Source organism: Corvus hawaiiensis, chromosome 5 (assembly GCF_020740725.1).
Source record: "Corvus hawaiiensis isolate bCorHaw1 chromosome 5, bCorHaw1.pri.cur, whole genome shotgun sequence".
Taxonomy (NCBI): Eukaryota; Metazoa; Chordata; class Aves; order Passeriformes; family Corvidae; genus Corvus; species Corvus hawaiiensis.
The window spans coordinates 74,787,599-74,813,594 of record NC_063217.1 but is presented as its reverse complement, the minus strand read 5'-3'; the positions used below and the strand labels follow the sequence as shown (position 1 = coordinate 74,813,594).

The following is a 25,996-nucleotide window of genomic DNA, read 5'->3' as shown; positions in this document are numbered from 1 at the left end:
TGTTGAAGAAGGAGATTGAAGGTGACATCTCGAAGGGACTTCAAAAGAAAATTTAATGTTTGAGAGTTTAAGGTTTTGGACCATGAACATCAGCTTCTGAAGAGGGTTCAGCTTCAGCAGAAAACTTGAGAGGTTCTTGGGGGGTTTATTGTGTTAAAAACTTTGCAAAACTGTGCATTTGGATACACAGACACAAAAGCAGAGGAAGATAAATGTCACCATAAGCACTTGCAAAACTAAGTTCAAAACTCTGTATTTAACACCAGAGGCAGCTTTTGTAATTCCAAGTCTTACAATCCAGTGTATGGGAGACTTCCATGCCAGGATAATTTTGACCTTGCTTCCTGAGATGATCATTCAAAGCACTGAGTTTTGGCGGAGGAAGTATTTAATTTAGCTCTTTAAAATCTCTTCATGTAATGGCTCCTAAACTCAGCATTTTGGTTAAATGTCCCTCCACTGGATGGCTCACTTGGAAAATTTATTTTCTCTAAGTTCTCAGAGGCCACAGGCAACATGATCTGGCTCTCAGCAATGTCACCGAGCATCACGCCAGGCCACAGCTACTTTGATGGTACAAGACCTGCCATCCCATTCTGCAGAGCAGAGCACCAGCTGGTGCCGGAGCTGGTCTCCCCTCTCCCTTGCTGGGGTGAGGGGGCATCCCATCCTAAACACAGCCCCACCTGCCTTCAGTGGACAGCTGAACACCTCACCCAAGAGCAGATCCTGGCCTGAGTCATTCTGCATGAACAGTATCTGATGGGTATCTCTGTCCCCAGAGACGTGGCCTTTCCACGTGTCACCTCTTCCAGAGTGAACATAAATTAAACTGATGTCTTTTACTCTTCTTCCTGCACTGAGAAGCACTCTTTCCATCTAACTGCTATCCTTCTCCAGGTACTTTCTAGTTTTCCCTTCTTATTCCTTCTTCTTTTTTTCCCCTCTTTTACTGAAAAAGCAGCGCTTTTTCAGTAAAACCATCCATAAAACTATATCAGGGTTACTAAAAATTTGTGGGGAAGGGGTGAGGGAAAGAGTCAAAACAGGTGTACTTACCCACGACCTGTGGGAGGGAAGAGGCCTCCATATCCAGCATGATGGAGCCCTTCTCTATGCATGTCCTCAGCTCGAACAGGCTGTGCAGAGACAAGGTGGCCACATGCGGTTTGCTCCATCGCTCCCCACCTTGTTCTACCTTCTCCTCAAACTTGATCCACCTACGACAGGGCAGAGCAGTGAGATGGGGTTAAGGCTGTTGGCTCCTTGCAGGGAAATAAAACAGCATTTCTGGAAATAAGGCAACATGTCCTTCACTACCTAGGCAGTTCTGGTTTAATAGTTGGACTCCGCTGTCCTAGAAGGCTTTTCCAACCTAAATGATTCTGTGATTCAAATTCAGGCAATAAAATATGGAATCAGCCACTGCCAAGATGCAGGCAGCATGGAATACTGCTGTCTCATGCCCACAGGCTGGCAAAGGGGGGAAGAGAGAAGCACATCCCAGTCATGTCTGAAGGTGCTCTTTGAGAACAAGTGAGCCACCAAAGGAGGAGGCACAAATTAAGGGACTCATTCTTTCCCTCCAGCTGCTGTCTAATGATTTAACCAAGCAGGTCTGAAAAATCCAGAAAACTTATCTCTAATGGAAGGCGAGAGCAAAGGTTAAATCCTGATCTGTGCAAAACACTCTTTACACCCCTAAAACTACATCCCAACAGCAGGGAAGCAGGAGGCTCCATCTCCCTGGGCTGCAGCCCATCCCCACTTCCCCCTGCAGCCTTGACCCTGCCCTTGGCTCCGCTGCTCCCGGCTCCGAGCACGCAGGGATGGGCAGCTGGGATGAAGCACATGGCTCCTGTGCGGGCTGGGGGATCTCACCTGGCCCACACCTTCTTCTTTTCCACAGCACCCAGCAATGGCTTTGCTATTAACTGGGGGTGCAGGAAAAGGTGGTTCAATATGCCCTAATGGCAAAGCAGAAGTGCTTTTTAATCCCCAATTGAGACACCATTTTAATAGAGGTGGAAAACAGAAATTCCAGCGACTAATATAAAGGGATTATTAAGGAAAAACCCCAGACACATAAGGTAAGGAAGCTCATAAATTTGTTCAAAAGAATATTATTAGCGGCAAGCAAAATTATCTTTAATCTTGAAAAATGTTATTACTCGAGGATTAATCAATTATGCTTCCCAATTGCAATAATCTCTGAGACTTTGTTTTTTTAAAGCTGCTTTTTAACTCGAGCTAAAAGACTAATTTTCATGTCCAATTAGTAAGGTCCTTTTAGTCCACAAAAGCTAAATGTTCCCTAGGACACCTGAGGGTCCTGGGTGGATGCAAATCTGTGCACTTCAGGGGCTTTGTCTGATGTGGGACCGAATCACACTTACCCTGTAACAGCAGGAAGTCTGCAAATTACCCGTGTTTGCCCTTCCAGAGAAAGTGATTACTCACAACTATCAATATTTGCTTTTTGTTTACTTTTCTCACTACAATCCACAATCCCAACACAATAAACCAAATATTAACTTGCAAACCTGGGTGAACTAATGCCTGCTCTATTCATGCAATCAAGAGAGTGGTGTGGGTTGGGAGGGACCTCAAAGCTCACCTGGTTCCAAAGTGCTGCCATGGGTAGGGACACCTTCCACTAACCAGGCTGCACTAACACGGGAATGCCTGCATTCCAGAGGTAGTCATAGGATACAGAGTGAAGCAGAAAAAGGAAAAGACCTGCAGCAGCTGGAGGCCCCCAGCCTATCATGAGGCTCAGTGAAGTATCTTTGGGGACCAAGACACATCCAACCATGGTGTGGGGACTGTCGTTCTTTAAGGAAGGGAGATGGCAAGAAGGTGATGGGATTACAGAGAAAAGGAACTGTGGGATGGTGGCCTATGGGTTTTTTAAACTTCTATTATGATCTTTTTTTGTTATATAAGCTGTGCCAGGAATGACATTTTTATTCTTCAGCCTTTTACACCTGATAATATCAAGACAGCTTTCACGGGGCTGTGGGGAGTGAGGTGCAGCAGGCAGACAGGAGCAATGTGCAGATGTCAGAACAGAGCAGAAGGGAGATGAGGAAGGTAATGCGATTGTTTGTTCTCTCAAATATGAGTGCAGCCTTTAGGCCCGCATTAGCATGCAGGCAGTGCTGCTCTCCTCAGCTGGGAGCTGTGCAGTTCTACACTGGGACCAGGGAAAACATCAACCCCTCAGGGTCTCCTCTGTCCTCTCCTCTCTCCTCCACCCACACAGGCCTGCCCTTTTTCCTGCATTCAGCACCTGCTCATGCAACTTCCCAGTTGTGGGGGAGCTGTTCTGCACCAGCAGATGTAAAACAACCCCGGAACAGCTGGTGGATCCTGTGCCCACTGAAGCACAGCACCAGCCAGCTCTGCATGCACTGGGAGATGCTCAGGAGATCTCAGGAAGTTCTGTGGTGCAAGATTAAGTAATGTCAGGAACGTACTGAAAAATCCTGAACAGTCAGACACTTTGTAAGATCCCCATCCACGAAACAGCCTGCAAGGCAGGAGGTTGGGCCAATTTAGGAATTACACAGCACCTCAACAGGGTGCTTCGTTACATTCTGTGTAATTCGTACAAAGAATCATGGAGCCATTCAGCTTGGCAAATTCCTCTAAAATCATCCAATCCAAACCTTAATCCGGCAAAGCCAAGGCCACCCCCAACCCATGTGCCTCAGCATCACATCTACACATTTGTTAAATCCCCTTGAGGGATGGGGACTCCACCATTACCCTGGGCAGACAATCCTTTGGGTGATGAAATTTTTCCTAATACCCAACCTAAACCTCCTCTGGCACAACCTGAGGCTGTTTCCTCTCGTCCTGTGGTTTGCTGCTTGGGAGAAGAAGCCTGGAGAGAACCCCACACACAGCTCACTGAAGCACTTCTACCAAAGATGTGTAAAAACACCTAAACCCCAGAAGTACTGAACTCATGGTAAGAGGGAAGAAGAGCAATAAAGGGAGAAAAGGATGAGCAACAAGTCAGAAGTTAGAGAGTAAAAGGTGAAAAGTCATTAAGTTCCCCAAGCGACTGAGAAGCAAAAATAAAGCAAGATAAGGGGTAAAGGAGTAGGTGGTGGAGCAGCTCATTAAATCACAGGTAAAGAAGATTAAGGTGACCAAACAGGGGCTAACTCTGAACACAGACAGTGCCCTTAAGAGGGGGAAGGTGGGGAAAGAGCTTAGCTCAGCCTCCATAAAGGAAAAGGAAAACCCCCAAGCTCAGTGAGGGCAACTGGGAATAAGTCAGTGGTGTTCAGATATAAACTACATGTAACTTGTCGCAGCCAGACCCCAAAAACATCCCAGCTTTTTTGTCGTGTCTTTTTGACCAAACTAACAGCAGCATCAAAGAACTCAACCAAGGAACTCAAAGCAAGCAATCCCACCCAGCATTTAATAAGCGCCTTGAACAATTTCTTCACAAGAAAATACCTTTAAGCTTTTTTTCCTATTTAAAATTAATTCCGTCAGTAACTCACTAGGACAGGCACAGCCAAAATTTCCCAGCCTGTGGTGTGAGGTGGGATCAGGCTCAAAAGCTGCTTGGGGCAATAGTACTGATGCAGTTTTGACTCAGGCAGCAACTTCTGGCAATTCCGGTCAGGACATGTCACCCTTTGCAAAGGACTACTCAGCCCATACTTTTCTCTCCACAGGCAAAATATTCCAATCAATCTGACACTCTATTTTTTTTCCTAGTTTTTCTTTTGGAATATTTAAACAAACCCTCAAATTCTCTCATTTATCAAAGAATGGCAATTTGAACTATACAGGCACCCTTCTGTGGCTTCCCCGTGCAATCCTGCAGCACAGGTATTACCCAATGGAATGCTAAAATAGGAATTTCCCACGGGAGCGCTGCTGGCTGCCCTTCCCTTTCAGGGTAAAGGAAAACCAACCCACCTTGCAGTCTCCTTCCACTCCATCTCCTGTCCATCGACAGCCAGAAGTTCGTCCAGCTCGGTGAAGAGCTGCGGGGGCGCGGGGCTGTCATCTTCCTCTCCGAGGATGAAGCGGATGCGCTCGGCGGCGGGGGAGACTGCAGAGGTGAAAATACTGCGGTTAACGGCCTGCGAGATGACCAGCGACGTGCGGCTCCTCTCCTTGCCCTGCTCCCCAAGGCCATTCAGCTGTTTCTCCAGGCTGCCTTTGCCATCTGACATCCTCGTCGCTGCGGACGCAGGGGTGTGAGCGAGGGTGCCTCTATCTCCCTCTCTCCCCTTCCTTGCCTCTCACTGAACTTCTTACAAGTTCAAGCTGGGAGTAAAGTTCAGGAAAACTTGTCTCTTCCTACAGACCTTAACTACGTTACAGCAATTTGCAGCCCTTGTAAAAAAAAACCACTATGGAGCTCAGAACCAATGTGCTCTGTGGCACTGTCCGAGGACCTGCCGCTCTCTGAGCAGCCCGGATCCTTCACCCCCTTTTTTATATGACCTAAAACCAGTTCCAGCCAAACCAATTGGGGGCTTGCTGGCACAGCATCCCACTGCTGGCTTTCCCCTCCCTCCGTGCCAGCCAGGTTTGGGCTGCCATTGGCCTGCAAGGCAGGCTGGAACCTCCCCAGCCCACCACTGGAAAACACAGGAATATTTAACAGAAGGGTAGTCTCGTCTATACATGAAGAATGCGACCCAATGCATTTAGTCAGGCACCAATGCACTGAAAAAAAAAACAACTGGTCCTGGTTGGAAAAGACTGCCTGTTTAGGCAAAAGAACTACATTCAACACACAGCACAAGCAAAGTCTGTTTGCATTATAAGCTCAAAAAAAAGGAAAGAAACTGTTTCCTGCTTAAGGATTCAAAATTCAAACCTGCGAGCATCACTGTCCCCATCCCAAGGCCTGAGGACATCTCCTAAAGATAACTGGAGCCCACACCCCAGCTGGAGGGCTCCTTGGGGTCTACAGTCTTTTTCTGAGTGTATCACTTTAAAACAAAGGTGTGACCATGTGAAATTTTAAGACAGGCATCCTTTCTGCTGGATGTTTATCAGCATTAGAGATACACAGCAGACTATGAACTTTGAACAGTTCTCAGTTCTGCTAAAAACGCCTTTCTTTTCAAAAGATCAGCTGGCTGTCTCTTGCAAAATAATTAATTACACCAGGTGTCCGACCACATTGATTTTTCCAGGGTAAACAGAGTCTCAATTTGCAATGGGAAAAAAGAAACCAGTAAAAAACATGCCCTTTACTCCTTTTTCTTTTCCTTAAACAAACTTTCATTGCTTTCTTCCTAAATTACTCGGAGTGATGATGCTTCTGTAATACAGATTTCTTTTTGACCAGAAGTATATTTGTAATCATAAATGCCTTTGGAATCTCCTGGGACCCAAGGACCTTTCCCTGCCGCTACAGCAGCCTCCCCATCACGAGACATTCAACTTCCTGCAGGCTTCAGGAGAGCTGGAGAGGGATTTCTGACAAGGGCCTGGAGTGACAGGACAAGGGGGATTGGCTTTGCACTGACAGAGGGCACAGTTAGATGGGATACTGGGAAGAAATTCTTCCCTGTGAGGATGGTGAGGCACTGGCATAGGGTGCCCAGAGAAGCTGTGCCTGCCCCATCCCTGCAAGTGTCCAAGGCCAGGCTGAATGGGGCTTGGAGCAACCTGGGACAGTGGAAGGTCTCCCTGCCCATGGCAGGGGGCTGGAACAAGATGCCAGACTATCCATCCATCCATACCATGCATGTTCCGTTGTCCTCCCCCTTTACCTGCACTAATGAATCTCAATATACTTTTATATTCAAACAGAATTTGAATATCACAGCTAGAAAACAAATAAAATACATGTCCATCCTATTGCTTCAAAAAGCAAGGCGGAACACAGAAGTGACTGCTGCTTGGAAGAGGTTGTAAGAGAAGGGACTGCAGAGCTTCTTGAGCTGTTGAAGGTATCCACTGGAGCCAATGGGAGGAGTGTCTCCTGAGTCATTTTGAAGTGGTTTTACTACATGGAAGTGTTACCCTGATAATCCCACCCATAACACGGTCATTCCACAACATTTTGCCCACTGAACCTGGGTGCCCATCGTCCGTCACCCCTTCTTTCTTGCCTTCCTCCTTTCTCTGCTGCTAATTTCCCATTATCCACACTTAGGGCCAATGATAAGGTTCACAATCCCATTAGGGCGTTTGCTGGGTCACAGGTCCCCGATGCTCACTTGACCACATGTTCTTTATTGCGATTTTGTGGGTTAATGGGCCGTTTATGGGTTGTTTATGTGCTCTCTTTAGCAAGGAGAACATATTTTCATCTTAATCTCCAGGCGAACACTGTGTGCTCAGTGCAAGCAGCCAGCTGAGCACCGGGCTCAGGGACTGGAGAGTCATTAACCCGGGAGGTGACCCCTCAGCCTTGCCTGCCCGACCTTTGAGCAGCACCTCGCCAGCCTGCCCCAGCCTTGGCCATCACCTTCACTTCCACCTCGGTCGTCCAGTTCAGGAGCCGGTTGAACCAGCACCACTGATGCCAGGAGCAGCTCAGGCTGGTCAATACTGTTTTCCTTGCTGTCTTATTCAAGAGAACAACCTGATGGTCAGCAGACGTTTGCAGCAGAGAAAAGGCTAATCCAGAGATTTAGATGGCTGGGGTTATATTTTCCCCTGAATGGGAGAGGAATTAAGATATTAATTGCAGAGAGTTGAATGTTCCAACACAACGTGGATAGAGAGGCAATGCCATCCATGGGTGATGTCTCTCACTTCTGCCTCTTCCCTTTCCTGTTCCATTCAGCCACACACGGTCCATGAGGCAGCTTATAAAATCCATAATTTGCACAAGAGCAAACACATCAGCAGTTTCTCCAAGTTCAGCTCAGGCCAATTCCGAGCACAATGTATACCCTCGGGTTCCCAAAGGCAAAAATCAATCTCCATCAAGAGAGAGGAATCTCAGGAGTTGAGAAATAGGGAGAGACACATTCTAGCACAACAACCTCAAATCAGGCATGGCTGAGCTTCCCTTCCCAGCCCTGCTCTGGCCACAGCTTTGGTGGCAGCCCTCCCTTGCTGCCCAGTGCGATGGCAGAGCTGCACACGGACATGCCGGGGGGACTTTGTGGCATTGGCCCCTATCCTAAAGTCACCTCCCGCTTCCGTGCCAAGGGCCTGGCTGGTGGTGGGTGGAAGGCAGTTTCAGCCTGGCTCTCTGGGTGTATGATGCTGCCTCAGGACGGAGGACAGGGGGTATCTGTGTTGATGTACAAGTCCTGTTCTCCACTCAGCCAATATGCTTTTCCTCCTGCTTTTTCAGCTGGCTGTTACCAGGGACACTTCTGAAGACCCTGGGGACCTGCACCTCGGTCAACTGCTTCCTCCATCCAAGGCCAAAGGGACCATCAGACATGAAGTTCTCTGTTACTTCTAAGTGTGTTGGCAGCTACAGAAATCCCTGAGAGACCTGGTGCAAATCCCTCTCCAGAGCCTGTGGAACCAGTATCGAGGAAAGCTGTTTGTCAAACGTCCTTTCCAGGCAGGCTTATTAAAATAGGACATGATCGTACTCCCAGTCCTTCCTGGGGCTGCCCTCCTTCTGCCAAAGCTCGGCTCAAACCTATCCGCAGTCAGAGCAGTGACACTTGTGCAGGCACCTGTAACAGATTTAAACTTGTTTCCTTTCCAGTTCAGCTGACTTCCCTTCCAAAATTCTCCATTGGCAAAGCCAATTTTAACTGTGCGTTAATGTCAACACAAGACACCAGCTAAAGGCAAGCAGGGAGGCTTTGATGGCTCACAGTCCCGCCAGCTTCCTTCAAAGACAAACCTGAATGGAATCCCACCTAAAACCAGGAGTCACTGAAAACCATCCCCTCGGACACCTCTGCCGGTTCCTGTACGGCATCCAACGCACTGGCCAAAGCCACAGGGTAAGACAAGGGATGCTCTCCTGCTTCACCAGCAATACTGTCCAGCATTTCTGAAGCACACAGACTCTCCATGCTATTCCTGCACCTTTACAGGTAAGAACTGTTATTCCCGTTATGGAAGGGAGAACGATCACTTCAGGTAACACCAATATCTGCAGAACAGCCCAGGTGAGAACTGATTTCCTGATTCCCCAAGGGCTCCACCAAGCACAAGCATCCCCGAGCACCATCGAAGAAGCCAAGTGCACATGGATTTATACATGACACCTACTTTTGGAAAGCCTGCACCGGGGACACTGCTCTGAGGCTGCACACTGGCCTTTTCCATGGTCCCACAGAACCGCTCCTGGGTGATCCGCTCCCCAGCTAATCACTCTAAGCAAGCGTGAGAATTTCTCTTTTGCTTGTTTTCCCTCTTTGCTTATGAACGATTACTTTTTGACCCTGTGCCGGGACGGGCTGACTGTGAGGCAGATTAGACTTTCCACAGGCAGAACTTGGCAGCCAGGAGGGAACGCTCCCCACACTACCCAGATCCCACCCCAGGCCACTTCTTGTATGACTGTGGGGTGCAAAGAACGCTCTTTGAGGTGCTTGATCCATCTTGGAGCAAATCTACCCCATCCCTTGATCGTGCCCCTTCCCAGACATAATGAACAGCACTGCCTCTGGAACAATCCAGTTTTTGCTGGAGTATTGGACTGCATGATTGTACATGTTTTGCAGTAAGCTCCTCTGCAGCATGTGGCATATATTAAGCGTTTGATCTGCAAAAAACCTGCAGTATTAGACAAATTCTTACTAATACTGTGTTCTCTCAAGTGCCAGAAGAACGGTAGCATTTACGTAATGCTTTGTTGGGCATTCTCAGCTCCCTTAGTCTTTGGTGCTGTGCCTACAGATACTTCATTAAAACATTCCTTGGAGATGCAGGGAGAGAAAAAGGACCCTTCTAACAAAAATGTTTCACATTAACTCATCTGTGGATGCAACGTTGACAACGAGTCTGTGAAGCTTCTAAACAAACCCAGCACTATCTCATGAAAATTTGGTGACCCTTACCCTAAAAGGCAATTCCTACAAAAGAAGACAGCCTGCCAATTTCATCCACATGGCTATGATGGAGAGACCACCACATGCTATACCCCAAGCCCCATGATGAGCTTCTTCCAACATTGTTCCACTCGAGGGAGACTCTGCCTTCAAAGACTGACTGTTTTTTCCAGCTGCAGCCAAAACCAGTAATATCTACATAACCTGCCAGAAGCAGAGGCAGCTGCAGAATCCCAAGGAAATGGGAACAGATAACCTCCCACAGGCACATGATTAGCCAGTTGAGCCAAACTGAGTATTTTATGTACTAACAGTGCGAGGCTCTGCCTGCTCCCATCAATGCCAGGCTCCCCTGATTCCAAGGGTGTGGAATTGGGTGTACGCGGACCATGCAATTCCCTGCAGGTATGCTACAGCTAGATGCTAATCAACAGTGACTAGCTCTCAAACTGAGAGAAAAACAGGAAATTTGTCTTTCTTTCTATATCACATTTTAAAAATTTTCTAGATTCTCCGAGTGCCATTCTTAATGGCATTATAAGGCAGCAGCAATGCCTCCGACACTTGTACAAACCAACGAGTCCATAGTGACAAACCATACTGGTTATAAACCCTGATATAAACTACACCACAAGCAATTCATTGCAAAATACAGATAACAAAGGTATTTTTTGACTGGTCCTGGAGGTCAACCATCTTACTTCCAGTTGTGTCAAACTGCTACGGCAGCACATTTTTAAGGAGCTGTTCCTGAGCAGTTGCCAAGAAGACTTTAATAAAGAGCGAGCAGCATCTAGAGAAAGCCTGGCTTTCTCTGGAGCTCTGGAACATTTCCTGCTGTCACACAGATACAGGATGCTGTCTGGCATCACACCTCCATTGGATCTGAGCAACAGTCAAGTCCCCAGTGAAACAGCAGCGGAGCGGCTGCCACACAGAACTGAGTTCAAAAATCACTCCTCAATTCTCATAATTTTCCTTCTTTGGCTTTTCTCTGTTTCCCTTTTTAAAGCAGTGTGGCTTTCACAGTCTCCTTCCTGGAGAGACTGGTGCTGTCCACCTCTCTGGGATCCTGCTGGCTCCTGTTCTGGTATCTTAAACACTGTAAGCACACCATGATCACACACAACTCCTCCCATACCCCCATCAGTATCACTGCACCATGCGGCCACAAAGCAACTGCTCATCGTAAGCACAAGGGAAAACCCCTGCTCCTCTGGGAAACAAAAAAAACATCCTTTTCTTTTCCAACACTGAAATGTGGCTCCCCAGAGACAGTTTTAAAGCCGGTTTGATGTGCTGCAGTCCCTGTAAGTAGTGCCATTTCCTTGCATCAGCCACAAGCCCTCCTACCAAACTATAACTCAGTTTACCACTGCTCATTTACCTCCTTTAGGTAACAGGGAGGGTACAGGGACACTTCTAAGGATAAAGCTGTAGCAGCTCTGGGCTCTGCTCTTGAGTTTGAGCTTCCACGCAACGACAAGAGGAAACTTCCCTCTCTGTGCTTCCCAACCAGCCCTCCGGCTGCAATAGCCAATTTTCTGCCTATTAAGCTCTTCTCACAAGCAGGGTTTCATCACTGTCTATCTGTCCCGTTCAATCAATCTCCACAGCAGCCCTGACTGTTTCAGCACTTCTGGAAGTCTCCTTCGGCAGGGCCTTGGCAGGACAGAACCCACCCACAGAGGGAGGAAGCGACACACGCGCGGGTGAGGATTTTCCGTATTTATTCCCACAGTTGCCGTGCATGCCAAAGCCTTCGTCCCATGTCTCCGGCTGCAGTGGAGCCCACCTCCGTTGCCAGGCTGTTTTTCAAGGAGTACTGAATGTTTCTGGCATCCACACTTTTTGCTTTCAGCTCTTTTCATTCTGTCCCCTCTGTTTTCAATGTTGCCAAACGCCTCATCCATTCCGGGCACAGAGGGAAACGTGCATTATTATTCCTTACCATCCTTGCAGAGACCAACTGGTGCACAAGAGCTAAACACACATGTTGGGGGGTTCTGCAGGTTGTTAGTTCTTCCTGATCACTTGTCCTGCTTCAAACTCCACATAGGAGAGGGAAGCCATGGTGTAAATATGTATTTTATAGAATTCCAGACTGGTTTAGGCTGGAAGGGATTTAAAGATCATCTTGTTCCAGCCCCTGCCATGGGCAAGGACACCTTCCACTGTCCCAGGTTGCTCCAAGCCCCGTCCAACTGCCCTTGGACACTTCCAGGGATCCAGGGGCAGCCACAGCTTCTCTGGGCAACCTGTGCCAGGGTCTCCCCACCCTCACAGGGAAGGATTTCTTCCTGGTATCCCATCTAACCGTGCCCCCTGTCAGTGGGGAGCCATTCCCCCTTCTCCTACACATACCTCCACACTAAAAGCACTATCATAGAATCACAGAACTGTAGAATACCAGGTTGGAGAGACCTCAAGGATCATCAGGTCCAACCAGCTCAGAAGCCAGAGCTCAGGAGGCCACTTCACCTTGACTCACAGCAGGAGGAAGGTGCCAAGCTCCTTTGAGATGCTTTGAGAAAGGGTTGTCTATTTTTCCACCACCTTCTGAAAAGCTTCATTCAGTGACAAACAGCCCTTTTGGCTCAGAACGGTTCACAGCCGCTTATCTAAAAAGCTGCAAAGCCAGCCTGAGAATCCAGACAATGCTTCCATTGACTAGGAGAGCACCAGGATTTGGCCTGACAGGGTGGTTACAAAACCAGTTGATTTCCCGTCTGGGTGCTGGTTTTCCTCACATTTCCCTGCTGCTGCAGAGCAAGCTCCATTGGGTGGATCCACCCCTACAGACCTGCCCTTTTGGGTGCCTGCCTTTATTCTGTATTTTAAATCCTGATAAACGCCGCCTCCCGCATTTGGCATCCCTGGAGATGTTACGACCATCCCGATGGAACTGTCCCCATCAGTTAGCAACGTGGCAAAACAAAGTTTTGTGTGGATAAACCACTTCTCTGAAGGCATTTTCATTTTCTCTCTGGGTCAAGAGAACTCAGAAAAGGGCTCTTGCAATGGCATTTCGGGAGCAGAAAGACCCTATTGAGACAAAGACACAATAACCAGTTTTGCCCCTGCCTTTAAAAATTAACCACCATTAACTCCGGGCTCGGCACGGCTCCAGGCTGCCAGCAGCACACTCCTTCCAAGCGGCTTCCCAGAAGCTCCCAATTCAACTTGTTCTCAAAAGCCTGGTGACATTTGGGCAGCTCCTGCTCTTCACCGGTTTCCCCTTGCAACAGCAAGTGAAGTTCAAGCTTCCGTCTCCTTTTAACTCTGAGCTTCACAGACTCACCCCCACCTCCTACACGAGCACCAAACCTCCACGGAACACGACTATGGTGGAAAAAACCAGCGGATTTGCTGGGGTCTCACCCATGCTGAAAGGTAGTTTTACAGCTTTAAGCAAATTTCTGTAATTCAATCAAGGAAACGTAAGTATAAATAAAATATTTCCACTTTCAGGAAAAGAACGTGACAGGATCTATACTAGTAAAACTGTGTGCAAGAAAAATAGAAGACCATTTTCAAATGGATTTATCCAGGAAAATTAAGCACGGGTTGGCTTTCAGTAAGTGAATGCACTGTAATTAAAATCAATATACTCCAGAAAAGGCTACTGCCAAAATTGAGGAAGGAGGAAAGCGAGTTCAAACAAACCCAACTTGTTTTTTCACTGAAAAATGAGAAATCTGGTATCTAGAGACACATTTGGTGACTCCTTACGGAATGCAACATGAGCCACACAGAGAGATACTTTTACCAAAACAACAAAGAGGCTCTAAAGCAGCAGCGAAGCACAAATACACAGAATAAGGAGGCAAAGCCACACTTCACTGCACCATTTAGGAACATCTGGGTCTGACACAAGCCCAGGTCAAAGCAAAACTACCAGAAATGAAAGATTCCACTGAAAACTGAAGGATAAGTACATGAGGCATACAAGGAAAATTAATTATTTAAGACCATTAGCAGCAGGAGCTTGAGAAGCGGTGGGTAACCTGGACCACCTTGGAGCGAGACGGCCAATTAAGGAGATTAAAAATTGTGCAGAAAAGCAAAGCAGCCTCTTTGTGTGAAACTCCAGCACACAGGTGGGTGCACAGGCACTTGGCCTCTCCCAAAAGTTAACAGGGGAGGAGGCAGGTGCCTGCAGAATGAGGAAGAGAAGATGGAAGCAAACCCAACAGCAGTGAGCGGCCAGGCCCTTTGCGCTCACACCTCACCAGACCCTCTCCAGAGTCCAGGTTTTAGTCAGGTCTGGAATGTTTTCATGCAGCCTGAATCTGAAGAAAACAATAATCAATCCACAGAATCACCTGGCACTGGTATCCAATGGGATACCATCTACCATATTTCCACCATTTCTTTCTAGACTCCAAGTTCTGCCCTTTGGAGGTTTTCCTTGCAGTTTCCAAAGGTGCACAAGGTTACCATGCCTTTATTTTTCTTACACAACTAAAACCACATGGAATCTAAGTTGCCCCAGCCTGCTGGGACCTACCCAGAGCGGGATGGCTGCAGTTAAAAACAAAACCATTAGCAGAGCTCTCTGATGTGCTACTTAAGCAGATTTTTTTTTTCTTTCAAGCTCCTAAATGCAACTTTAGCAATTATTGGTTTATGTAATTGCCCAACATTTAATGTTTACAGCAACATTTTACAACTAATTTACATGCAGTTCACTAAATGCTTTAGGGTTAATTGGTCTTTTGTTGTGCATTAAGCAACTTGTTAATGATTAGACAGTTGGGAGGAAAACATAAGTAAGAGGTCGGTTTGGGGATGGCTTGGACCGAAGGGAATAGCTGGGGGGGATTTTTGCATAAGCACTGACCTTCCTAATGGTCAGGCCCCTGCCTAGCCCCAAAGTGGCACAATATGGTGAGTGGTGTCTTTTACAGGGTCTCATGGTCCCCTCTGTCGTACATAGGAGGAGGAGGATACAAGAGGATCAGCTACTGCATGTGAGGGGAGGATGAAACCACAGCAAAGGAGAGAGAGAAGATGCAATTCCTTACACTTGGCAAGAATAATGTTGTACTGCCCATGCTTAAAGGGAGACCCAGGAGACCCAAGTATTCTCTGTCCTGAACATCCAAAGGTACCAGGATGATTCCATGAGTAGGAAAAGTAACAGCGTGCCTCCTTGGGGCCCTGTGCCACTGCACTTCCATCCAAGGACAGAGCGCTCCGGACATGGTATCATAACTTAGAAACCAACGTTAATAACTTAATTACCAAGCTGGCCCTGCTTTGAGCAGAGGTTTGGACCCACTGATGGCACCTTCCAACCTCATTTAGTCTATTCCATTAGTGAGCTTCCCAGACAGATGATCTCCACTCCAGCTATTCCATCTGCTGCCCAAACGCGAGCACTTTGTCGCGGCTTCAGAGCAACTTTTAGTAATGAAGCGAGACTGGAAACCCCATGCTGGGTTTAATAATCTGCTTGGCATCCTGGTCTAGAGAATGAGAACAGCACAGAGAGTAACAAAACGCCAACTCCGTATCAGAAAACATTGACAATCTCTGTGGAAACACCAAGGGCTGCACCAGCACAACCAAGACCAAACAGGAAAACAGCAAAACAACTCCAAAGCTGAACTGTTTCCTTTGCATTTACAGAATCAACTGTGACCAACCCAACAGGGAGTCAAACTCTACTTTTTAAATCCTTCCCCAAGCACAGAAAACTGGCAGTGGCATCAAAAGCACTGAGCATCCTGCTGGTCTTAAACACTGTCCAGGACTTAAGAAAAAAAAAATAATTGGGGAAAAAAAAATAAGAGGGGAACAAATCAGCCAGGTACTAGTGGTAATCTTTTAAACAACTTAGGATGGAAAGGGCAAAGCAGAAATGAGCAGTGTTTTTTCAAACTTTATTCCATCAGAACAGCATTTCCTCCACTGTAAATCTCTTTACAAGCACTGATCTCCTTAGAGTCGTTAAATGCCATCTTTATTTCTTTTTAATTGGTCCCGCTCCATTTTAAATTACTTTTTAAAAGTATAGCCAGAGTATATAAACACGATGTGTTGAAACACAGAACTGTTAAAATACAGGAAATCTGAAAAGTTTGTGGTTTTACTGGTACTCAAATTTCATTACCCAGAAATAAGGAATGAACTCATTTTAAAACAAAAAATACTTGACTATTAAGAAAGTCTCAGTGTCTGGCAAGTTTCTGCAGATGATTAATTAGTATAACTCAGCAAGGGGTGCTGCTGCTTTCCTTCTGACCTCGCACACGCTCCAGGTGGGTTTAAGAGTACCAACAGCCAAACGTCACCCTTCCCCAGTTTTATTGTTTTCCTTCTCCTGGCACTTCAGCCTCTTGTTCCCCCTTCCCTGTTGGGATCAGGGCTCTGGGCTTGGACTAGTCTATTTTGCTGATTCAGCTTAGTGCACGGCCACAAAACCAGTTAGATGGCCTTGAAACCAGTTAGATGGCCATGAGACCAGTTAGATGGCTGTGAATCCAGTTAGATGGCCATGAAATTTTTTACAAAGAGGGTGGTAAAACATTGGCGCAGAGAGGTGGGGGATGCCTCATCCCTGGAAACATTCAGGGCTGGGTTGGATGGAATCCTGAGCAATGTGGTCTAGGGGAAGGTATCCCTGTCCATGGCAGGGGGTTGGAACAAGATGACTTTGAAGGTCCTTTCCAACCCAAACCATTCTGTGACCTTTTTTTACAATTCCATGAAACCAGTTAGATGGCTACAAAACCAGTGAGGTGGCCACAGTGGCAAGAGGGAGGTACGAAGGAGTCGGGGTGCAACAGGAGCCTCATGCAGGAGATCTGCCTCCGACAAAAAGCTGAAGTTAGAGATAACCCCTCTGTGGAGCTGTCAAGAGTTCCCAGCCCAGCAGCTGGGCCGGGCTCAGCTAACGCCGAGGATATTCAAAGGGCCCTGTCGTGGTGCCAAGCACGCAGCTCCTATGACAAGGGTCGCTTTGTCTCGCATCCCCTCCGCCTCCCAGCACATGGGAAACTTCAGAAATTCCCTTGCTGAGGAGAACAACTAAGCTGAGTACCTTGGAATTACAGGCTTTCAAGGTTAGTTTGCTGCTGGAGCCAAGACATATTTCCAGAGCTTCTCAGGACTGAAAACAACCTCCTACTTTTAATGACTTGCCTTTTATCTTTAATAAGGGATTAGGAGCTATTTTTCCAGCTAATACCTTAAAATCCAGATAATCATAAAAGCAATCAGTAATACCCAATATATGTTAATTACTCATTTTCTTCTCGTCTCTGGCTGCCCTGCTGTCACTCAGGGCCATTAATTTGTCTATAATAAGGCCGCAAATCAAAACCAACAAAAGGCTTCAGGTCCTCTGGGGAGTCACAGGTTTGGACTTGAGGGATTAACCACAGATTATATCTGCGACAACAGCAAGGAAAACAACGTTATGGCCAAAGAGGTGCTGAACTATCCCACCAGCCACTTACCTACGCCTGGACCTGCTCAATTCCCACAGGAGTCAAGCAAAGCACAAGACTGATGTAAAATAAGGTAACGAGGCACTGGACTAACTTGAGAGCACTAAGGGGAGCCAAAGCTGCACTCACCAAGTTATTCCCAGTGAAATGTGACTCTAAAATGATTTGACATTTTCCACACGAAGGTACACAGGCCTTTCCAAAGGGAATTTACAGGAATAGCAGGTGTAGAAGCTTTACATTCAAGATCTGGTGCTGGAATAACAATGCTCATCAGCACACTGCTCAGACAGGTAATACCTATGTGTGCTCACAGAAGAGGAGTTCACAGTTCCTTGGATGCCATGATTTTGAAGGATGCCTTGGATTTATCAGAATATTATTTAGGTCATAAGGAAAAACTAAAGCAAGAGCAAGGATGGATGTACCTACTTGGAATTACATCAAGCGTTTATGTTCTGCCCTCCCTGTGCAGTCATTTCTTCCATTCCCGAGTCCTGAAGAGCTCTGCACTGCCCTGAGAGGAGTTCAATCACTCATGCCTCAAATCCCAACTCTCTCCATCACATTCCTGCATGTTTTCCCATTACTGCATCTCTCAGTTTCAAGACTATAGTATTTGCAGTCCCCGCTCCCTTGCAAACATGTGCGTCCCGTGCAGGTGATTTCCTGACACCCCAAAACACCTCCCCAGTTAATCTCTGGAGACACAGTCACGTAACACCAGGAATCATCTGGTTCTCAGCTCTATTAATAGACCCTCTGCCTGCAGACAGCACCCGTGGCCAGGGCTGCTCCCGGGTCACGTAACACCATACGTGTCTCCTCAGTCTGCAGCGTGACGCGCCCATCCTGCCCGGCCCAGCCAGCACCTGCAGCATCCCGGCTGCACACACAGGATGTCAGCACCCACTGCTTCCCAAGAGACAATAACCAAGTCTCTCACAGGAAAACAGGTTCACCAGGGAAGCTGTGGCTGCCCCATCCCTGCAAGTGTCCAAGGCCAGGTTGGACGGGGCTTGGAGCACCTTGGTCTAGTGGAAGGTGTCCCTGCTCACGGCAGGGGATGGAACTGCATGGGCTTTAAGTTCCCTTCCAGCCCAGGCCTTTCTGTGATGATTCTATGAATAGACAGCAGAAAGGACATGTTTGATTTTAAAGACTTGAGCAAATCAAATTGCTTAATCCAAACGAGAATCACAAACTAGTAATTTCAGCCCAAACTACACAAATGCGCTAATCCAGTTTTTCACAGCGGCAACTTCTATAGGGCAGAGGGACTATTACTGTCAGTTTACATTATTGAATTATTCATCTCATTAAAGAAATTAAATATGATGTGACAACAGGAGAGGTTTTTTATTTCTTCATAATTCTGAACTAAAAGGAAGGGGTGGGAAGATGAGTTCCAAGGAGAAGGGGGAACTCAGCTAGCTCATTAGTTCAGAGAGTGTTCCCTTAATTCCTAAAGAGATTTCAACTGGGGAGAAAACCCAAACACCAAGTAGTTGCACCACTACCAATAAGGGCAGCCTTCCCCTCGGCTATTTTTAATGGAATTTCAATTTCCATCCAGATTTGAATTCGAAAAAGATGACCTAAAAGGAAGTCCTCTCCATCTCCAGGTGGGTACCAGCATGAACACCTGGCCATCTAATGCACAAAACTTGGGATGCTGGATACCTACACATTACAAAAACGAATTACACCAAGTATTATAAAGTGTGACTTGGCTACCAAAATGGAACAGCAGATTCAGGGTGAAAGAAATAGTAACAGCAAATCAAGTCCCCTTAAGGAAATAATGACAACGATATCGCTGGATTAAATCCATTATTTAAAGTTCCCCACTTGCTGATTCAAATGAAGCATGATTTCTTTTACTATTTTTTTTAAGGGACGCATGAAGAGCAGACTAAGTGTCTCACACATTACTTCACCCACTGAGCTAAACTCTCCATAGTGAGGTACACATTTTCATGGCTCCAGGGAAAGAAGAGCCATGACCCCAGTGAAGAAGGTATGCAGCAGTCTGGAAGCGCAAGGCAGCACTGAATCACAGAATCCCCTAGGCTGGAAAAGACCACTAAGAACTGAAAGCTGCAGTGAAGCTGCAGTACGGAAAGGAATTACCCAAGAATGTGTAGCACACAAGCCAAGGCACACATGGATCCAGCTCAGCCATTCTGGATTGCAGAACTGTACCTGATATGTTTGTGTACGTGCACCTAGAAGAGATTTTTGTATTTCTTCTCAAAAGCTTGGCTTAAAGCCTATTCAACTTGGAAAAGAAAAGACAGGAATACTATGTTAAGAAATACACAGGTATTTCTCAGGGAAAATTAAATTCCCCAACTTCTCCCGCCTCCCAGTTCCAAGTATTTTTTTAAAGCTCTAAGTTAAACGAAGGTGCTGAACAGAGAGATCCATCTCCTTCTTCCCCAATCCTCCACCACAGAGCGCCAGGCAAACTTTGGCTGGGATGCAGCTGTGAGCAACAGAACATGCGCTCCCAGAATCCCTTTTCTAGGAGCCATCATGCTCTGCTCTGTCACTACAGCGAAGAAGTTCTGAACAAGGAAAATGAACTTGTAAGGGGGCTCCATCTATTTCAGAGCAAGAAACTCCACCACATGGAAAAGTAACCCCAGAAGAACCAGGCAAGGACTGTTTGCTACATACTTCCATTAAATACATGAAAGAAGAGAAGATGTAGAAAAAAAAGATTGGTTTTCCAGGTGTTTCTCAACTTTGTGGCACTGGAGAAGCCACAGAGCAGAAAACAGCTCTTTCATATATACCTGCTCCCTCAACCCCAACCCAAATTCTTCTGCTCAACTTTGAGATGAAGTCAAACGTCTTATTATTAACAATATCGCATCGCAGATAGGGACAGTTCAATGCACTGATTTAGATAAAACAGCTTTTCTTCAAAACATGTTTGTTTTTTATCCCCCAAAGAGACAGGAAATTGTGAGCAATAAACCTCAAGGATGTCTCTTCCAAGATTTGAAAGCCATCCTCCAGTGGAGATTCCCATTTTAAGCACATGCTTTGCATAACTGAAAGAAAATATGAGACCTTGAGAGTAAGCAAAATATTCCTTGCAAAACATTTACTCTTTTTCTCGCTGTGCAAAATCTGCCTGTTCTTCCCAAACGAAGGACACCAAACCCACATTCCTCAGAAAAATGTCACACCAGATTTAATTGGAGGAGGATGTTTTTGCAACAAGTTCAGCACTGACCTTATGTTTCTGAAGCCGACAGCTTCCAAGCAAAGAGCATTCTCCCTTCTGCATCACATGCTGCCTTGGCTGTGAGGGCTCTTCCAGAGCCAGAAGGACGTTCTTCACAGATACCACCACTTCCGCATCAAGGGCATCTGATGGAGCACCAAAGAAAACCTAAAGCTGTCCCCATCTCTAAAAACATCTCAAGCACCCTTAAAATTTGTATCCAGAGTCTCTCCTCTTACAACCTTAAGCTATAGGGGGAGCAGTGTCCCCATCACAGAATCCCAAAATGGCTTGGATTGCAAAGGACCTCAAAGCCCATCTCATTCCAATCCCCTGCCATGGGCAGGAACACCTTCCAATACACCAGGTTGCTCCAAGCCCCGTCCAATCTGGCCTTGGACACTTCCAGGGATCCAGGGGCAGCCACAGCTTCTCTGGGAAACTGTGTCAGTGCCTCACTGCCCTGACAGGGAAGAATTTTTCCCTGATATCCTATCCAAGTCTGCCCTGTCAGTCTGAAGCCATGAAGAATTTTTCCCTGATATCCCATCCAAGCCTGCCCTGTCAGTCTGGAGCCATGATGAGCCACCCTGCCAGGAATAAGTCACCAGTGGCAGTGGCTCCTACACACGCTGTGTCTGTGTAGAGCTGACCTGGCAAAATCCTGCCTTTCCATTTCCCCCAGGCACCGAGTTCAAACACCTGCGAACAACCCACAGCGTCATCACTGCTTCCAGACACCTCAGACAAGTAGAGGCAGCAAGAAAAACTGCTCACAATAAATACTATGTGCCTGACCCACACAGACCAAAAGGATGTACAATTCCAGCAAATTTCCAGAGATGGCTGCACAGGCCAGGATCACAGATGTCACAGGCTTAGACAGTCGCCACTTCCAAAACTTCCCCCTGCAACCTCTTTTCTGGATGAAACCTCAGAGGAAATCCAAATCTTTATTTCCAAAAGGTGCTGAAGACCAGCAGGCTGCAGACAAAAAGGAGATAAACCTTCCAAGTCTTCAAAACTCAAAGTAACCCCAGAGTAAATACTGCACTCCTTCATTTCAAGAAAATGGGTGAAAAGAAATACAAATGCCTTTTCTGGTCAGTCTCAGCCTCACAATTCCAAAGTTATTGTAACACAATCATTCCCAAGGGGCTGAAAATCAACAGCATGTATCAATGGAAGTACCACACTCCATTCCTGCGATCCATAAACACGAAACCTCTCTTCCCTCCCAGCCAGCAACCCTCCCTTAGCTCCTTACACTAATATTTATTTTGCCTTTTCTCTCTATCTTCAAAGGCTTCCAAAGCAGCCACATTCCCTTTTGACAACAGGAATTAACAGGTTCTCCTCCAGAGCATCACACCTTCCATTTCTCCGCCCTGCTCACGCCTGTCCCAAATTCCTTGGCAAAAATAGCTATAAACATGGGAACTTTGATCAATAGGGGTTTTTAGCACACTTATTAAAAGCGTGCAATAACCGCTGCGGAGGGATGAGGCAAATGTCCCGGTATCTTCTCATTTTTAGAAAAGCACATAATTATGTTAACTAACAACAAAACTATGAGATTAGTCACAGCACTGCGGCAAAAAGAGTCAAGTCACCAACCTTGGATTAGCTGGAGATGTAATGAAAGCGAACTACTATTTTCCCAACCCCAAAATAACTTTCAATTGAACTTGAAGGTTATCTACGGTCTTCCAAAGCGTCTGGAATTCGCCACAGATAGAGAATTAAGTTGCCTAAAGAAAGGTCTGCTTTTAGCACAGAACGGCAGGTTTGGGAAATCTAAGGAATGGGTGCACCACACAATTTCTGACTATTTCTGATTTCCAAACAATCTCCTCTTGTGCAGAACGGCAAAGAAAAGCCCCTTCCATTGTTCATAGGTATTATATCCACTTTGTGAAAGCAAAGTAAAGAAGACATCCCCAGCCTCCCAAATGCTGCCAAGTTTCAGTTACAAGCCTACAGCTCCAACTGCTGTGAAATATGGGATGTCCTGAAAGCCAACCCTTTCCACGCCTTGTACCAGCTGTGAGCTGTAACAGGATGCAAGTCATCTGCAGGACTTGGCTTCTCCATAAAGAATTCACGAGGATAAGGTTTGCTAAAACCTATTTTGCTCTAATGGTTGAGGAAGGACACTAGGCAGAAGCTGGGGAACAAGACCTTCTTCATCTACAAACCTTACACAGCTGCCGCCTTTTCCAGCTTCTTAATATTGAATCCTCCTATAATTAAGAAGCACCATAAGCATGAAAAACACTGTATTCCACAGGCACAGGTTTTGGGAAAAAAATCCACGTGTTACCACTCTTGCACATTAAAAATGGTATTTTGAGACTGGAAATGAAACCTGAATGCAAAGAAAATGTTTTCTGGGGCAGGATGGACATAGCTATCTAAGGCAGCTCCAGAAAAAAGGGTGGGCAGGATGCTGTGACCACCAGCAGCAGCTCTTGACAGATATTTTCCATGTGGGAGGGGAGTCAGTGCCTGACCTCCCACGACAGGTGGGAAGTCTGTCTCAGCTGTGACTCAATGAGAAGGTCCGCAACTGAATCACTGCTTCCAAGGGGAACTCCAAAGAGAGCTGCTGCTCATCTCCCTAACTCTGACTCGAGAAAGACCCCAACCCAGGGGAACGATCCCTTTCTTATAAGCCCACTTTCACAACAACTAGGAGAAACAATGAAAACACCTGGCAATCCATTTAGTGACATCTGAGCTGGGATTAAGGCAGGTACAGATGAGAAATGAGAAAGTGAGAATGTTCCTCCTAACTACTGCTGGGGGAAGAAAGCTCTTGTACATTATTCCACTTCTAAAGGGACGGCAGGACGCGCCATACAGAGCACACTGGCTGCTTTCCCAAGAAGACTCATCCTCCTGGGATCAGTTTACAATAAAGCTCAGTGCGGGGGGACAGCTCCCAGAAGAGCCACGCTTTGGGAAAGCTGCACAACTCCCAGTTCAGCAAAGGCAGTGGGCAGGAAACTGCCAGTCCAGCTCCAGTCCCACCTGTGCTCTGATTCTCCCACTTGTGACGAAGGGAATTCCTCTTCAGTTCTAAAAGCCTGTGGTCATTAGAAAGTGAGCTAAGGAAAGGAGAAAGGACAGGGAGAATAGATACCATGAATAGTCATCCCAGCACTGCAAAGCAGCTGAAAGCGCTCCCTGAAATCTTGCCCGCTCCCAGGTTTCCCCACGTAGCCAGAGCAGCTCTAGTGCGGGTAACTATTTATATCAGCAATCCGCCCGGCACTTCAGCAGATGCTCAGCTTTAAATATGCCTTTAAATCTTCTTGAAAGCAGCCAGGCTAAATATATGCTTTGGGTTAAATTTGTTCCTGGTGCTGTCCCAGGTCACAGCTCTCGTTCTGCCCGCGCTGTTCCTATAGGTGCTGGCACAAGGTGTCCTGGCAGCCTGTCCCTGTCCCACCAAGGTCCCTCCCATTGTTACGGCAAAGCAGGACCAAACCCTTGGAAAAAGTGATGCTGGAACAGCCAACAATCAAAAATTGCTCACACGTAACCCCAAATGTGGTTTTGCCTGCAGCTGGAAGATTCTTATTTATTGCCAAAGCCCTAAAGGAATCCACAAGACAAAGAGCAATCTCATTCCAAAGGCAAACAATTCATACAAAATACTGCCTGTTTTGCATATACACCCGTATGTATTTTAAGCAGACGAGGCAAAAGATTTGGAAATCTTCCCTCGTCACCACTGAATAGAAGTCACATTGACACAGCTGGAACAAAAACCAGACTGAGCTCAGTACAAAGCCCCCAGCACCATTTTTTTGGGCAGATCCCAAGGCACACTGCCCATTCCTAGACCTTCGTCAGTTCCCTGTTCCCCCTTCCCATGCAGCTCACACGATATGCATCACTGGGAGCTGCAACACGCTGCAAAACCCTTGGGCCAGGCCACAGGAAAATCTAAATGACTCTGGGATTAGCCTAAATTAGGAATTTAGAGCATGAGTTTGATATCTGAACTGTACAACTGACAAAATTTAACTCTAAAATAGCCCGTGTGAATAACTGTAATCAGCATGTTCTGTGGTTCCTGAGCTGCTTCTTTTGCTTCCAACCAGCAAATAGGATTCTACAAGCTGTGACAGTCACTTATCTCAACCAGTCCATCCTCAAATAATCCCCATTTCTTGCAGCAGACAAGAAACAACTGTTCTGGATGACACTACTTTCCTGTGACTAGGAATGCAGAGCATGTTTCAAGCCCGGCTTTAATGCTAAGCCTAGACTAATCCCCCTGGAGAGCTTTAGCTAGGCTTTGCCAAAGGAGCAATTGTTGCCACTAAATACGTTTATACTGTTTGATGGTGAGCAGTTTTTTCTGCAGAGTGAGCTCCCATTCCCACGATGAAATCCAGGCTGGAATGAAATCACTTGACCGAATTTCTTTTTTGCTATAGACTCATCCTTCTGAAGTTTCCCATCCTTGGCAATTCACCTTGGAACAGGCTGGGACAAGAAAACCGTGATATACAAAGTAGGCAGAACAAGTCCCACACAGATAAAGGGAAACCCAAATAAGAGCAAGTCCAACACAACGGGGTCAGGCATGTTCTCTAGGAACAGCCAAAGTGCAAGAAGAGTCCGTGCCCAGCTGAACAGCCAAGTCAGCACTCTGCCTGGGAGCAAGGAACAGAACAGACAGCAGCCATCTCCTCAGTGTCTGCAGCCTGACAGGTTTGCAGGATGGCCCAGAAAGCTTTGAGAGGCCCAAGAACCAAACACCACACACTGAAATTCTCCCACATCCATGAAACTCTTTCCTAGCCTCAAAGCCTCCATTGCTTTCATGGACTTGAAACCAAGCAGTTCCAGGAGACTTCTCAAGCAGCTCCAGGAGACATTTCCTCGTCAGGACCGCCCTGATCTACCCCATCCACCACCTAACTGCCCCCAAACAACTCCCAAAACTTTGTGGATCCATCACTTGCCATGTCGCCAGTTTGTTGTTTTCACACAGCCTGCTCCCCAGGCACCATAGAGTGCTTGACTCTGACATACAACCGCTCCCACAGGCCATGGTTACCACCCTCCTACTGGGACAGTACCTGGCACACCACATCCAGCTCAGGGACTGTCAATGAAGGTGCAATGTCTCTGCAATGTTTTAGCATGGCCCATCTGGAGCTCTCAGGCAGGGAATTCACAGGGCCTCATCTCTCTAGCAGAGAGACTCACTCATCTGGACTACAGCCCATGGAATACTTTCCTTTATCTTCTCCCAGTCTGTGTGACACCCATCTCTGCCCAGATTTGGTGCTCACTTGCTAAGTGCCTTG

General features: G+C 46.7%; 1 protein-coding gene across 12 annotated transcripts in view; it reads right to left on the bottom strand.

Moving 5' to 3' along the window:
* SLC4A4 (solute carrier family 4 member 4) overlaps positions 1-25,996 on the bottom strand; it is a 153,502-nt gene that overhangs the window by 48,920 nt on the left and 78,586 nt on the right. For all 12 annotated transcript variants that reach the window (XR_007203474.1, XM_048302817.1, XM_048302818.1 and 9 more), the window contains 2 exons: positions 4,948-5,083; positions 1,060-1,220 (listed from right to left, as the gene is read on the bottom strand). Coding sequence is in view for 11 of the 12 variants with exons in the window: in XM_048302817.1 (XP_048158774.1) it covers positions 1,060-1,220; positions 4,948-5,083 (297 nt within the window). In the remaining variant the exon portion in view is untranslated. The remainder of the gene's footprint in view (positions 1-1,059; positions 1,221-4,947; positions 5,084-25,996) is intronic.